This window comes from Schistocerca nitens, chromosome 3 (genome assembly GCF_023898315.1).
Source record: "Schistocerca nitens isolate TAMUIC-IGC-003100 chromosome 3, iqSchNite1.1, whole genome shotgun sequence".
NCBI classification, from domain to species: Eukaryota; Metazoa; Arthropoda; class Insecta; order Orthoptera; family Acrididae; genus Schistocerca; species Schistocerca nitens.
The window spans coordinates 570,953,076-570,968,523 of NC_064616.1; the positions used below are offsets into that span (position 1 = coordinate 570,953,076).

Consider the following 15,448-nt stretch of genomic DNA (forward strand, 5'->3'; position numbering starts at 1 on the left):
ATTGTTGAAGAAATTACTCTTGCCATGGATGAGTATGCTTCGTGCAATATGTGATCTTCAAGCAACACTCGAGTTGTATCACAACAGCTGAACATTTCATGGCCCACCATTCGAAAAGTTTTGTGAACAATCGTGAAATGGTATCTCTAGTGCAGTTCCAAGTTGTCATGGTTGCAGATGGTTGTCACATTAAGCAACTTCGCAGTTGGAATGTAAGCATTCTATGAAATTAAAAACAGTTTCTTTCAATGGTTTATTCATTATTTATCTTCTTACAAATGGCTCCACAAAGTGTCATTGTCCTAAGAGCACTTGTTTCTCATACAGGCTCTCTTTAGTAGTGAAAGTTTAATTATAACTACCTTGTAACCCAATAAAATGACATGCATTTCATTTTTGTCCGTGCTGTACCGGATTGATTTCCTGTCTACACTTTTTGTGCAGTCAAGTCTACCTAGTCACCACATAATGCCCATGTATACGGAAGGATATGCATACCAATAAGAAAACAACAGAAAAGATGTCTCATATCAAGAATAGTGTCTCCATACTGCTAATAAGTGCAAAGAAAACAACAGATGCAATGTCTCACATCAAGACTAGTGTCTTTCTGTACCATTAATAAGTGCAGATTAACAAACATGCATTAAGCTCACTATCCACTGATAAGCCAAAAGATTACAACCACTGCCCACCGTAATGCTGGATGCTGCCTGGTGGCATTCCGACCACATGACACATTAACAAAAGTACGTAAGTGGAGCAGACGTGGACGGGGACTACCCTAGTGAGATATGGGCTCCAGATGGGGACATACATTAAAGTAAATGACTTTGAAAAAGGTTAGATTATTATAGTGCAGAGCCTATGAACAAGTATCTCGAAAACAGCGATGCTGTCTAATGTTCATGTGCTACTGTTGTGAGCATTAACAGAAAGAGGTAGAAGAGCAGTGAAATGGTTGGATGTACACAGCTCTTCAGAGAATGAGGCGTTAGGAGGCTTGTCTGCTCTGTAAAGTAGGACAGATGGTTATCTGTGACATCTCTGCTGAAAGAGCACAATGTTGGCACATGCAAAAGTGTTCTGGAGCACATTGTTCATCATACATTGTTGAACATGGAGCCAGCAGCAGACCACCCCTATGTGTTCATATGATCAATGGACACATGTCGGCTCTTTGGGTGAATCACATTTTTACTACACTAGGTCGATGGTTGCCTCCATAAACATCGTCATTGAGGTGAATGGAAGCTCGAAACTTGCAGGACACCACAGACACAGGCGGGTGGAAGTAGTATTATACTATGGGAGACATTCTCCCATGATTGCAGGGGACGTCTGGTAGTAATCGAAGACACACTGACACCTGTGAACCACATGCATTCCTTCATGCTTAATGCCTGCCCCGGTGCTGATGTCATCTTTCAGTAGTGGAACTGTCTGTGCCTGAAGAGGCAGAACCGTGCTACAGTTGTTTAAGGAGCATTATAGTGAACTCACATTGCTGTCTCAGTGACCAAATTTGGCTGATGTAAATCCTATGGGACCCATTTCGGTCACTACCGGATGCCATCACCACATACACAAATCTGCGGCCTGTTATTTATGCGAATTACATGACCTGTGCACAGACCTCTAATGCCACATCCCTCCACAAACCTACCAACATACTGTTGGATCCCTGATACACAGAATCAGTGATTTATTTCGTTCCAAAGATGGACAAACATGCTATTAAGCAGGTGGTCATACTGTTTTGGCCCATCTGGGTAAGTAAAATAGAACAGGTCACCACCAGACAGTGCCAAAGAAAACGGGGATAAGCGATACTGCATGACTGTTCTAGACATATTTTCTAGTGGAAATTGTTTGCTGTTACCTTACTCCCACCAGTTATGAAGTGGTAAGTATCTGTGTCATGTAGATGACTGATAAGTGCTCATAAAGTGTAGCATTGGGCATGTCTTGTCTACATCTACATCTACATTTATACTCCACAAGCCATCCAACGGTGTGTGGCGGAGGGCACTTTACGTGCCACTGTCATTACCTCCCTTTTCTGTTCCAGTCGCGTATGGTTCGTGGGAAGAACGATTGTCTGAAAGCCTCTGTGCGCACTCGAATCTCTCTAATTTTACATTCGTGATCTCCTCGGGAGGTATAAGTAGAGGGAAGCAATATATTCAATACCTCATCCAGAAACGCACCCTCTTGAAACCTGGCGAGCAAGCTACACCGCGATGCAGAGCGCCTCTCTTGCAGAGTCTGCAACTTGAGTTTGCTAAACATCTCCGTAACGCTATCACGGTTACCAAATAACCCCGTGACGAAACGCACCGCTCTTCTTTGGATCTTCTCTATCTCCTCCGTCAACCCGATCTGGTACTGATCCCACACTGATGAGCGATACTCAAGTATAGGTCGAACAAGTGTTTTGTAAGCCACCTCCTTTGTTGATGGGCTACATTTTCTAAGGACTCTCCCAATGAATTTCAACCTGGTACCCGCCTTACCAACAATTAATTTTATATGATCATTCCACTTCAAATCGTTCCGCACGCATAGTCCCAGATATTTTACAGAAGTAACTGCTACCAGTGTTTGCTCCGCTATCATATAATCATACAATAAAGGCTCCTTCTTTCTATGTATTCGCAAAACATTACATTTGCCTATGTTAAGGATCAGTTGCCACTCCCTGCACCAAGTGCCTATCCGCTGCAGATCTTCCTGCATTTCGCTACAATTTTCTAATGCTGCAACTTCTCTGTATACTACAGCATCATCCGCGAAAAGCTGCATGGAATTTCCGACACTATCTACTAGGTATTTTTTATATATTGTGAAAAGCAATGGTCCCATAACACTCCCCTGTGGCATGCCAGAGGTTACTTTAACGTCTGTAGACGTCTCTCCATTGATAACAACATGCTGTGTTCTGTTTGCTAAAAACTCTTCAATCCAGTCACACAGCTGGTCTGATATTCCGTAGGCTCCTACTTTGTTTATCAGGCGACAGTGCGGAACTGTATCGAACGCCTTCCCGAAGTCAAGGAAAATAGCATCTACCTGGGAGCCTGTATCTAATATTTTCTGGGTCTCATGGACAAATAAAGCGAGTTGGGTCTCACACGATCGCTGTTTCCGGAATCCATGTTGATTCCTACAGAGTAGATTCTGGGTTTCCAAAAACGACATGATACTTGAGCAAAAAACATGTTCTAAAATTCTACAACAGATCGACGTCAGACATATAGGTCTATAGTTTTGCGCAGCTGCTCGACGACCCTTCTTGAAGACTGGGGCTACCTGTGCTCTTTTCCAATCATTTCAAACCTTCTGTTCCTCTAGAGACTTGCGGTACACGGCTGTTAGAAGAGGGGAAAGTTCTTTCGCGTACTCTGTGTAGAATCGAATTGGTATCCAGTCAGGACCAGTGGACTTTCCTCTGTTGAGTGATTCCAGTTGCTTTTCTATTCCTTGGACACTTATTTCGATGTTAGCCATTTTTTCGTTTGTGCGAGGATTTAGAGAAGGAACTGCAGTGCGGTCTTCCTCTGTCAAACGGCTTTGGAAAAAGGTGTTTAGTATTTCAGCTTTATGCGTGTCATCCTCTGTTTCAATGTCATCATCATCCCAGAGTGTCTGGATATGCTGTTTCGAGCCACTTACTGATTTAACGTAAGACCAGAACTTCCTAGGATTTTCTGTCAAGTCGGTACATATAATTTTACTTTCGAATTCACTGAACCCTTCACGCATAGCCCTCCTTACGCTAACTTTGACATCGTTTAGGTTCTGTTTGTCTGAGAGGTTTTGGCTGCGTTTAAACTTGGAGTGAAGCTCTCTTTGCTTTCGCAGCAGTTTCCTAACTTTGTTGTTGTACCACGGTGGGTTCCTCCCGTCCCTCTCAGTTTTACTCGGCATGTACCTGTCTAAAACACATTTTACGATTGCCTTGAACTTTTTCCATAAACACTCAACATTGTCAGTGTCGGAACAGAAATTTTCGTTTTGATCTGTTAGGTAGTCTGAAATCTGCCTTCTATTACTCTCGCTAAACAGATAAACCTTCCTCCCTTTTTTTTATATTCCTATTAACTTCCATATTCAGAGATGCTGCAACGGCCTTATGATCACTGATTCCCTGTTCTGCGCTTACAGAGTCGAAAAGTTCGGGTCTGTTTGTTATCAGTAGGTCCAAGATGTTATCTCCACGAGTCGGTTCTCTGTTTAATTGCTCGAGGTAATTTTCAGATAGTGCTCTCAGTATAACGTCACTCGATGCTCTGTCCCTACCACCCGTCCTAAACATCTGAGTGTCCCAGTCTATATCTGGTAAATTGGAATCTCCACCTAAGACTATAACATGCTGAGAAAATTTATGTGAAATGTATTCCAAATTTTCTCTCAGTTGTTCTGCCACTAATGCTGCTGAGTCGGGAGGTCGGTAAAAGGAGCCAATTATTAACCTAGCTCGGTTGTTGAGTGTAACCTCCACCCATAATAATTCACAGGAACTATCCACTTCTACTTCACTACAGGATAAACTACTACTAACAGCGACAAACACGCCACCACCGGTTGCATGCAATCTATCCTTTCTAAACACCGTCTGTGCCTTTGTAAAAATTTGGGCAGAATTTATCTCTGGCTTCAGCCAGCTTTCTGTACCTTTAACGATTTCAGCTTCGGTGCTTTCTATCACTGCTTGAAGTTCCGATACTTTACCAATGCAGCTTCGACAGTTTACAATTACAATACTGATTGCTGCTTGGTCCCCGCATGTCCTGACTTTGCCCCGCACCCTTTGAGGCTGTTGCCCTTTCTGTACTTGCCTGAGGCCATCTAACCTAAAAAACCGCCCAGTCCACGCCACACAACCTCTGCTACCCGTGTAGCCGCTTGCTGCGTGTAGTGGACTCCTGATCTCTCCAGCGGAACCCGAAACCCCACCACCCTATGGTGCAAGTCGAGGAATCTGCAGCCCACACGGTCGCAGAACCGTCTCAACCTCTGATTCAGACCCTCCATTCGGCTCTGTACCAAAGGTCCGCAGTCAGTCCTTTCGACGATGCTGCAGATGGTGAGCTCTGCTTTCATCCCGCTAGCGAGACTGGCAGTCTTCACCAAATCAGATAGCCGATGGAAGCCAGAGAGGATTTCCTCCGATCCACAGCGACACACATCATTGGTGCCAACATGAGCGACCACCTGCAGATGGGTGCACCCTATACCCTTCATGGCATCCGGAAGGACCCTTTCCACATCTGGAATGACTCCCCCCGGTATGCACAAAGAGTGCACATTGGTTTTCTTCCCCTCTCTTGCTGCCATATCCCTAAGGGGCCCCATTACGCACCTGACAAGGACAAGCAGCCATGTCCGGCTGAAGATCAGTATCAGTCCGAGACAGAGCGGTTCGTCAGACAAACTGGAGAAGCCTTCCGTTCAGCCCTCCGGAATGTCTTTCGCCCCCTGCCACACCTCGAGACGACCTCCCACTCTACCACAGGTGAGCCTCAATGTGGGCAGTATCCCAGGCAGCCACAGTCGTAGTCCAATCAGGGGATGCGTGGGACGAGCTGGCCGTCCCCGACAAACCCCCATCCGGACCCCCACAGTGATGCCCATTGGCAACAGCCTCAAGCTGTGTGACCAAAGCCAACACTGCCTGAAGCTGGGAGCAAAGGGATGCCAACTCAGCCTGCATCCGAACACAGCAGTTGCAGTCCCTATCGATGCTAAAAACTGTTGTGCAAAGAACATCTGAACTAATCTACAGAGAGCACAAACAAATCAACACAAAATTTAAATGGTTATTAAAATACAAGATTGCCTAGTAAATGCAGTAATGCTGCTACTTGCGCACTGCTGACACACTGCTCGGCGGCGGAAGGAGACTATGCGATTTTACACTATTCAGGTACTAAAACGCGATGCTACAACTTTCAAATACTATAATACACCCAAAATTTATGAATTAAACAATGCAAGTACCAAAAACACGCAAAGAAATTAAGAATTAAACTATGTAACAAATAAGTGAGCTAGGAGTACATGACTTTCTGCTGGCAGCTGCTTATCCAACGGCGGCAGGGGTGATGGGAAGCGAGAGGATGAAATGCAGGGCTGGCACATAGACCACTCCTCTCGAATAACACCTAGAGAACTACCGAATTTCACATCCCCAACCAACAGACAGATCACCATAAACAGTGTCACATGACCTCACTTCATGAGAAACTGCAGGGACGTTTGGAAATTAATCTAGGATTGGCTCTAAGACCAGTGATCACCACCTCTCCTCCCCTTTCCAGCTAAGTACTGACAGTGAAAATGTTCCACCACCAGGATTCAAACTGGTTTATCTTTAAGACGAGTGCCACCCACCACACAGGTGTGTGTGAGCAACCTCAGCTACAGATTTGGTTGACACATAATATAAAAGTCAAAGTGATACAAAGGAAATATACCCACAGCAAATTAGGAAGAATTTTCAATTAAGTATATCAGCAAATGAAAAACTTGAATCACAAGGAGATAATACTGCAAGTCACAGTGTGTTAATGCAAAACTCACATACATGTATGTAAGTTCATTGCAAACATGGTTCTGGTTTACATACATAACAAAAATAAACCATATAAGGCCGTATAAAAAATAAAAGTTTTCACAATAAATTTCAGGATGTGGTACTACCCTCACCTAGAAACATTCTGAAGATTTACCAATATATACCAACAGTATATCACAGACATCAAGAAACTGCATGTTACATTGCTGACATGCTTTGAAATGTAAAAAGAGTTATATACTCTTTAAAAGTTATGCCCCACATTTGCTTTGCAAGCCCTTGATGGAATATAAATGGCACCAGGAAAAGCAATAATTCATGTGAGAGCTGACAAGCAATGCCAGTTCTATAGCTGAACTACAATAATCAACTATTTGCTTATGTACCTGTCTGCAGCTCAAGGTCTGTGCCATATTGCAGATGTCCATCATACTACGAGTTATAGTAAATAAATACATATTTAAGTAATTTCACATAATCACATCCCATAAAGAACAAATGTAAGTTATTTAAGGACTGACCTGATAGGAAATCAATGGAGTGAAATGTACTTCATGCTCAGAAATTTCTGATACAATGAACTCATACCCCTGCCCACGTGGCAATGGAAACAGAAACTGCAAAAAGAAAGTAATATAGTTCTCAGCATTAAATTAATTTCATACATAAAAATAACAAAAAATGACAATTTTATTTGGTATTACTAGATAAACATTCCCTATCGCTTATGCCATCTCTAAAATAAAAATACATGTACCAAAATTAATGAGCACTCTTGCTGTCACTCTGTATTTGGCCTGTACTTCTAGAAGCTTTCCATACACATTAATTCAGTTACACAGATAACATTAAACTGTTAAACTGGGGGGGGGGGGGGAGAGGGGGGGGCGGTGAAGAGGGGTGAGATGGGGGAAAGGGGCCAGAGGGGAGAGGGATGGAGAGGGGATAGGATAGGATGGGGGAAGGGGAGGGGAGCGGAGGGGAAATGGGATGGGGAAGAAAGAGAGGGATGGCGGGAGTGGGGGTGCTACACTAACACATGTAGTGTGGTATCACAGTTTGAAATTCAGAAAAGTGAATATTCCCCCTTCTACATGTCATCCCATGTGAACACCCTGGCTGGCGGTTTGAGCAGTCTAAAAGCAGATAATAAGAAGCTTTTAACAACACGCCTACTTACAACTGGGTACTGCTTGCCTCTGGAATATATTTTTGTATATAGCTCAACCGGAATAACAGCTGCAATCACTTCCTTTGTTTTGTGGTAATCCTCCCAAATCTGAAACAATTGAAAGTATGTTACTGACTGGATAAATCATTTCAAATGAAAGTATTAATTATCTCCAAAAATTTTGGTGTGTTGACAAAACATAGTAACTACACTGATGTGCCAAAGAAACTGGTATAGGCATGCATATTCAAATACAGATATATGTAAACAGGCAGAATATGGTGCTGCAGACTGCAATGCCTATATAAGACGACAAGTGTCTGGCGCAGTTGTTAGATTGGTTACTGCTGCTATAATGGCAGGTTATCAAGATTTAAGTAAGCTTGAACGTGGTGTCATAGTTGGTGCAAGAACAATGGGGCACAGCATCTCCGAGATAACGATGAAGCAGGCATTTTCCAGTACGGCCATTTCACAAGCGTATCGTGAATATCAGGAGTCTGATAGAACATCAAATCCCGCCATCGTTGCAACTGGAAAAAGCTCCTGCAAGAACGGGACCGACAGCAACCAAAGAGAATCGTTCAGTGTGACAGAAGAGCAACTCTTCTGTAAATTGCTGTGGATTTCAGTGTTGGGGCATCAACAAGTGTCAGCCTGCGAACCATTCAACGAAACGATATGGGCTTTTGGAGCTGCAGGCCCATTCATGTACCCTTGACGACTCCACAACACAAAGCCTTACACCTTGCCTGAGCCCGCAACATGTACATTAGACTGTTGATGACTGGAAACATGTTGCCTGGTCAGACGAGTCTCGTTTCAAATTGTATTGAGGGGATGGACAAGTATTGGTATGGAGACAACCTCTTGAATACATGGACCCTGCATGTCAGCAGTGCACTGTTTGAGCTGGTGGAGGTTCAGTAATGGTGTGGGGCATGTGCAGCTGGAGGGATATGGGACTCCTGATACATCTAGATATGACTCTGACAAGTGACACGTAAGTAAGCATCCTATCTGATCACCTGCACCCATTCTTGTCCTTTGTGCATTCCAATGGACTTGGGCAATTCCAGCAGGACAGTGCAACACCCCACACTTCCAGAATTGCTCCAGGAATACTCTTCTGCATTTAAACACTTCCACTGGCCACCAAACTCCCCAGACATGAACATTATTGAACATATCTGGGATGTCTTGCAATGTGCTTTTCAGAGGAGATCTTCAGTCCCTCTTAATCTTATGAATGTATGCACAGCCCTGCAGGATTTGTGGTGTTAGTTCCCTCCAGCACTACTTCAGGCATTAGTCGAGTCCATTATCATGTCATGTTGCGGCATTTCTGGGTGCTCGCGGGGGCCCTACATGATATTAAGTAGCTGTACCAGTTTCTTTGGAACTTCAGTGTATCACAATAATAAAATATAATTTTCTTAGCGTTCTGCAACACTATTATTTTAACATGAAACAGTTTGCAGCTTCCCATATCGCTGTCAGCATTGCAGAATGTCAAGGAAAGTGTGAGTGGTTTCAATGAGGTAATAACAGCAGTACCTGAGTCATCATGAAATCTATAGTGTCTAATTAGCTACATTAATTAACATTTTGCATCAGTTTCCTTTCACTCAAAATGGTTCAAATGGCTCTGAGCACAATGGGACTTAACATCTGAGGTCATCAGTCCCCCGCCTAGAACTTAGAACTACTTAAATCTAACTAACCTAAGGACATCACACACATCCATGCCCGAGGCAGGATTCGAACCTGCGACCGAAGCAGTCACGCGGTCCCGGACTGAAGCGCCTACAACCGCTCAGCCACAGCGGCCTGCTACCTTTCACTGACACATTATAAAGTTACTAGAAGTTTACTTTTAACAGTGTCACTCCATTTGCTGGAAATTTTGCCTCAACTGTGCAAGGAGGTCTAAGAAGTGGAGTCACTGAACCAACTGCTCAAATCAATTATAACATTATGTTAACACTTCTGTTATGAAACTGATTTTACTGGGCTTTGTTCTTCCATCCTTTACTTACAAACATCACTCTCATTCACACCTCCAAATTAAAATGCAGGTGATCAACAGAATATTTTATTGCAGTTAAGCTGAAATACAACAACAACCCAGTCACAAAGATACTAAGGGTGCTTTTTTGTTTGTTTATGTTTTAACGTGAAGCTGCCAGCACAATCATTAGAACTCAGACAGAAGCTCAATTTTTAAGCAATGGAAATACAAAACTGTAATGCTTCATATATAAAACAATCTCAAGCTACACTTCTTTGAAATGTTGTTTCAAGCATTTTATTTCTGTTACCCCCCCCCCCTTTTTTTTTTAAAGAAAGAAGATGTAATAACTCTTACAACAGATGGAATGATGTTGAAGATATATACTTATTAGCAGGCAAAACTTCTTCACACACACTACAAAGGAAGGTTCAAATGGCTCTGAGCACTATGGGACTTAACATCTGAGGTCATCAGTCCCCTAGACTTAGAACTACTTAAACCTAACTAACCTAAGGACACCACGCTCATCCATGCCCGAGGCAGGATTCGAACCTGCGACCGTAGTAGCAGCGCAGTTACGGACTGACGTGCCTAGAACCGCTCGGCCACCGTGGCCAGCCAAAGGAAGGAAAAGAAAGATTAGGGTTCAACATCCCACTAAAGAGGTCATTAGCGGCAGCATGCACACTCACTTGGAAGTTTTTGTAATATTGTGTTAAAGCATGGGATACCTAGATGGTTGGAACAGAGATGAATTCTCCTCCAACTGAAAGCAAGTATTAAACTTTAACCATTGCACCATTTCATTCTGCCTGATACACAGCCGTCTTGTAGCAGATACTATTATGAGACACAAGGAATGAGGTTGGGAATTTAAACTAAACTTAGCACCTTCATGCATTCCTTTACTTCTTGACTCTCCAATCCTATATCAGTAGAAATAGGAATATCATCATCATCATCATCATCATCATCATCATCATTATTATTATTATCATCAACAATAATGTGCTCACTTGACTTCAACATCATTTCATTATGACGTAAATGAACCCATAGGGTCATTGTTGACGGTTGTATTTCATTTGTTGTGCTGTGTTTAAATTACCATAATCACTGCACATAAAGGGTCAAGAAGCAATTCTTGGTCTTTACACAACTCCTCCATAGAGGAATTTCATTTGTTAAAGTATTTATCTGTGCACTGCCTCAGTATCTCACTTTTAATGCAGTTAAGTGGAAGCACAAAACAGTCAAACTTGGTTTGTTGCCAATATTACAAAGAGGTAGTGAAGTGCACACTCACCTCTTAGCACACACTTATTGACTTATTGTGCAAGTTGAAGATTACTTATTTTTTCTCCCTATTACACCCTTCTGAAAATGGCTCAGAAGCAGTGGGGCAAACAGTACTTGTTTGCCATCAGCATTTGGTTAATTCACTGGATATGAAGTCAAAGTGAAAAATTAATGCCCTGGTACAAAGGAAACATCAATATAATAGGCATTCCATCTTTTGTGTGTCTGTAATAATGTAAATAAAATGTCAACGTGATCTGGGGAATAGCTTTGTTTCCAAGGTTTTTAATGTAGCCGTGTGTGTGTGTCGGGGGGGGGGGGGGGGGGGGGGGGCGTACGTGCACACACATGTGATGGTGGTGGTGTTATTAAGGTTTAGCTTGCACAACACTGAGGTCATCAGCATATGTACAAAATTGTTTTTGGATGAATGAGTCCAGAACTTGTAAAAACTTTGAGTTAGTATCTCAAATCAGCATTAATACTCTGCACATGAAGTGTCTCGTAGATGTATGCAGCTCCCAAAAATAAATAAATAACCAAACAGGTAAGAGCCAGTCACTATATTACATAAAATGTCTGGGTGCAAACACACTCACTCACTCACTCACTCACTCACTCTCTCTCTCTCTCTCTCTCTCTCTCTCTCTCTCTCTCTCTCACTCACACACACACACACACACACACACACACACACACACACACACACCTAAAATCTTAGAGAATTTGTGTAAAATTAAACGTGCAGATGTATGTAGCTTGTTGGTTATGCAACACGTAAGATGAAACCTCAACGCAGTGGCACTTTCAATCTCCTAATGTTTTTAGAGTTCTGACAATTCACAACAGTTTAAAATACAAACTACATTCCTCCTGTCATTATCTCAAATTGCAGGCAAGACCTCAATTAAACTAAGGGTATCCATTCTGACAGTGTCTAAAATACTATCAGTAAAATGTGTTTCACTGAAGGGAGTATGTTTACAAGCATTGGTTCCATACATTAAAGCAGAACAACCAAAATGCAAGCACATAAAAAGAAATTTCAGCTGCTCTTCATGGCTGGATGGAGGTTGATTGTGGTCTTGTGGGCTTCATATGTTGCAGCTTTATCTCACTCACAGCCAGTCAAGCACTTACACATGAGTATCACTATAAAGACGATCAGCACAGCAGTAGTGTGCAGGGGGCACTGCCCTATTGTCAGTTCCGCATAGGGCTTCTTCGCTACTGTATTCACTATTTCATTTCCCTGGTTCCCCACACAGCAAGTTACCCAGCAGACTTCCACTACCTTTGCTAGCTGCTGTAACTGGTACATGGCGATCTGGATTCTACAGACAGTTTCGGTTGCTAAGTACAAGTACTGGTGGAACTATACACCATTTATGAAATCAGACTAAATAAAAAATTTCGTGTCTCTATTACATCTTAACTGCTCCAGTGTCTACAGGATTTTACAGTGTTTAGTGTTTAAGGCAGTAAATTCCTTCAGGAAATAAGTCCAGAACATATTATCACAGAAAGTGACTGGACAGTTTAGGTTATCACCTTTCTTCGGCCCATCTGTGTACATAATGTTAAAATCATTGTTCTCATTTAAATTTTCATTTTTTAAATATAAAGCACAGGACTTATCAAACTTCATTAAGTTTAAAAATATCCTGGGTCTTTTAAACAACCAGAAATGAAACCCACTCCAGTACTAAGCTAGAACCCTTGTGTCTGTGACATCTAAGTCTGTCAGAATCTGCAGTGTTCAAGTCATAAATGTGCACACATAATTTGGATGTCACACATACAAGTGCTGCATACACAGATGGGCAACAGACTGACCTTCAGGTGACCAGCAGCTCAATGAAATGGAATGGAATTTGTAGCCACTTCACATGAGGAAGAAGCTGCTGCAGCCTCAATGCAGAGGTTGCAAATGAAGTTTATTCTCTAAATCGAGAAGCTAACCTAATGCCCTCATGACAGACTGCATCTAACATCTCTAGATGTGACAATAGTGCAGATCAATATATGCTGTAACAGATGTGGGTATGAACAAAGTTTCTATAATTGGAACAGAGGTTTTCTGCCTGCCTCCCAGTTTTGGCATTCAGGCATTTTAATATGTCAGTTATTCTCACTGATCTAGCTGTAAAGCCTTTCAATTATGGTGGCCAAGCAAGTCTCACTAAAATGAAAAGTGCATTAAGGGGGGGGGGGGGGGGTAGGACGAAAAACGGGCCGACTTGGAGCAGGAGAGGCACCACAGGACATTACAATTTCCACTTTTACAAACAAATTTATAAAACTTTGCCAGCATGGCTAGGAAGGATTCAGAATTCACACTCTTAGCAGTGGAAGTTCGAAAACATAACGAAATAATTTTTTTTACATGCGAAATTTTATAATTTTTTTCACTTGCTAATGGCAGCATTTGTTGCTAAAGGTACACTTTTCTTCATAAGTAAGAGAGATTCTTCGATGAATTTTGCACAGCATAATAACCATACTTAAAGGTGTATGAAACTCTAGAATTTTCCAAATCTATTAAAAACTGTGGTAAAAATTGAGGTAATTAACAATAAAAATTGTGTTTTTTTCTAAACATGAAGTTTAAAATACAACAGCTCATTCATTTTTTTCATAAATTAAATAAATTCTAGAGTTTCATACACCTGTAAGTATGGTATGTATGCTGTGCAAAATTCATCGAAGAATCTCTCTAACTTATGAAGAAAATTGTACCTATAGCAACAAATACAGCCATTAGTAAGTGAAAAAAATGATGAAATTTTGCACGTAAAAAAATTTATTTTGTTATGTTTTCTAATTTCCACTGCAATGGGTGTGAATCCTGAATCCTTCCTGGTGATGCTGACAAAGTTTTATGAATTTATTTGTAAAAGTATAGACACTGGAAATTAAAATGTTCTGTGATGTTCTCCTGCTCCAAGTCGGCCTGTTTGACATCCTACCCCCCTTAACATTGCATTCTTAAAGGCAAGAGGGATACTAAAAACACAATGTGAGCAATTGAAATTGATGCATACATTTTTGTCTGCAGAAAACTTGAAATCAGTATTCTCTGCACATTTCTTTGGCCTCTTGAGTGTCGGCTGAAGTTAATGACAAGTAGTTGCAAGACAGAGTATGGGCAGAAAATAGAAAAACCTTCCCCATACAGAAATAACTAAACAAGACTTTTGTTATGGATGAAATACTATTGCATGAAACAGCAAAAAGGGTAACAAGTAAAATAATGCCTTGCAGACAACATTATTCTGCAAAAAAAATGCTCTCAGTAGGTACACCCTATTCTGTATGTAAAATACCTATCATTTAGGAAGGATCACATGAAAAATCGGAGGTGCCAGTGGAATCAACATTTGTGCAGCAACAATCCTGCCCTCACTTTAGGAGATGCTCAAGACAGCTTCACTCCTGGAACTGGGATATTGACCTAAGCAGGTTAAGAAGTTCTAGGAGGATTTCTCTTGAATTGGGGCTCAGCAGCAGCAGTGGTATTTCATACATAATCTGTCTGGGTCAGTCTCTCAGTTCTTTGCTACAAACAAGGCAGATTCTAACTCCCTCATGGAAAATGAGTGATTATAAATCTGTGTAGTGGACTTTCTAAATCTGCTCTCCCATTCTTCACAGCTACACAATGATATTTGCAGGTAGAATCTTATCTTGTGGTAGACATTACAGTATAAAAATAATCCATCACTATCTGCACAATAATGCTTGGCAATGCTGTAAGTACACAATTTTGCTGCACAACTGCTACTGTAATGCTACCATTCCTTCCATAAATCTTTATGACCGAAACTCATACTCAAGTATCCAGAATGAATGATTTATCAAATTCAGAAACTCTTGTCATGACTCCTTTCTACATTCTTTAATTTTTCACTGAGCCTTTGCCCTTTCTATGACAAAGACTGGCAGGCTATAACATAGCAAGCTGGAACTACACCACCTGCTATGATTGCACTCCTGCTATAGTTCAATTCTTTTATCTCGGCGGCTCGCGCATGCCTGCCTAGATGCGGGAGATAGCTGCGTTGCCAGTTGCAAACGACGCACGTGCTAAGAGAAGCAGCGCCATAGTATAGTATAGTTCGCAAACTTAGTTTAGGTGGCAGCGCGCAGTTTATGAAGTAAAGCTACCACGGCCGCATTAACCCTTTCGCTGCTAAAGAGACGTGCTCCCTGCATTCCGCACTGTGTGCGATTTTGTCATCATTGCACTGCTCGCCTGTGCAGACATATGGTGTTCCTACTGCTTTGACACAGTTTATTTTTCGATTTCACAAAAACTATTTGGCCCAAAAATTTGATTTTTACACATCTTGACTGATACCTTCCCCCCATAAATGACTTAATT

At 41.8% G+C, this 15,448-nt stretch overlaps 1 protein-coding gene across 1 annotated transcript in view; it reads right to left on the reverse strand.

The window, feature by feature from the left end:
- Positions 1-15,448, reverse strand: part of LOC126248477 (ATP synthase mitochondrial F1 complex assembly factor 1) — a 66,882-nt gene that overhangs the window by 12,993 nt on the left and 38,441 nt on the right. The window contains exons 4-5 of the mRNA XM_049949493.1: positions 7,761-7,859; positions 7,102-7,197 (exon numbers count right to left, since the gene is read on the reverse strand). Of these exons, the coding sequence (XP_049805450.1) occupies positions 7,102-7,197; positions 7,761-7,859 (195 nt within the window). The remainder of the gene's footprint in view (positions 1-7,101; positions 7,198-7,760; positions 7,860-15,448) is intronic.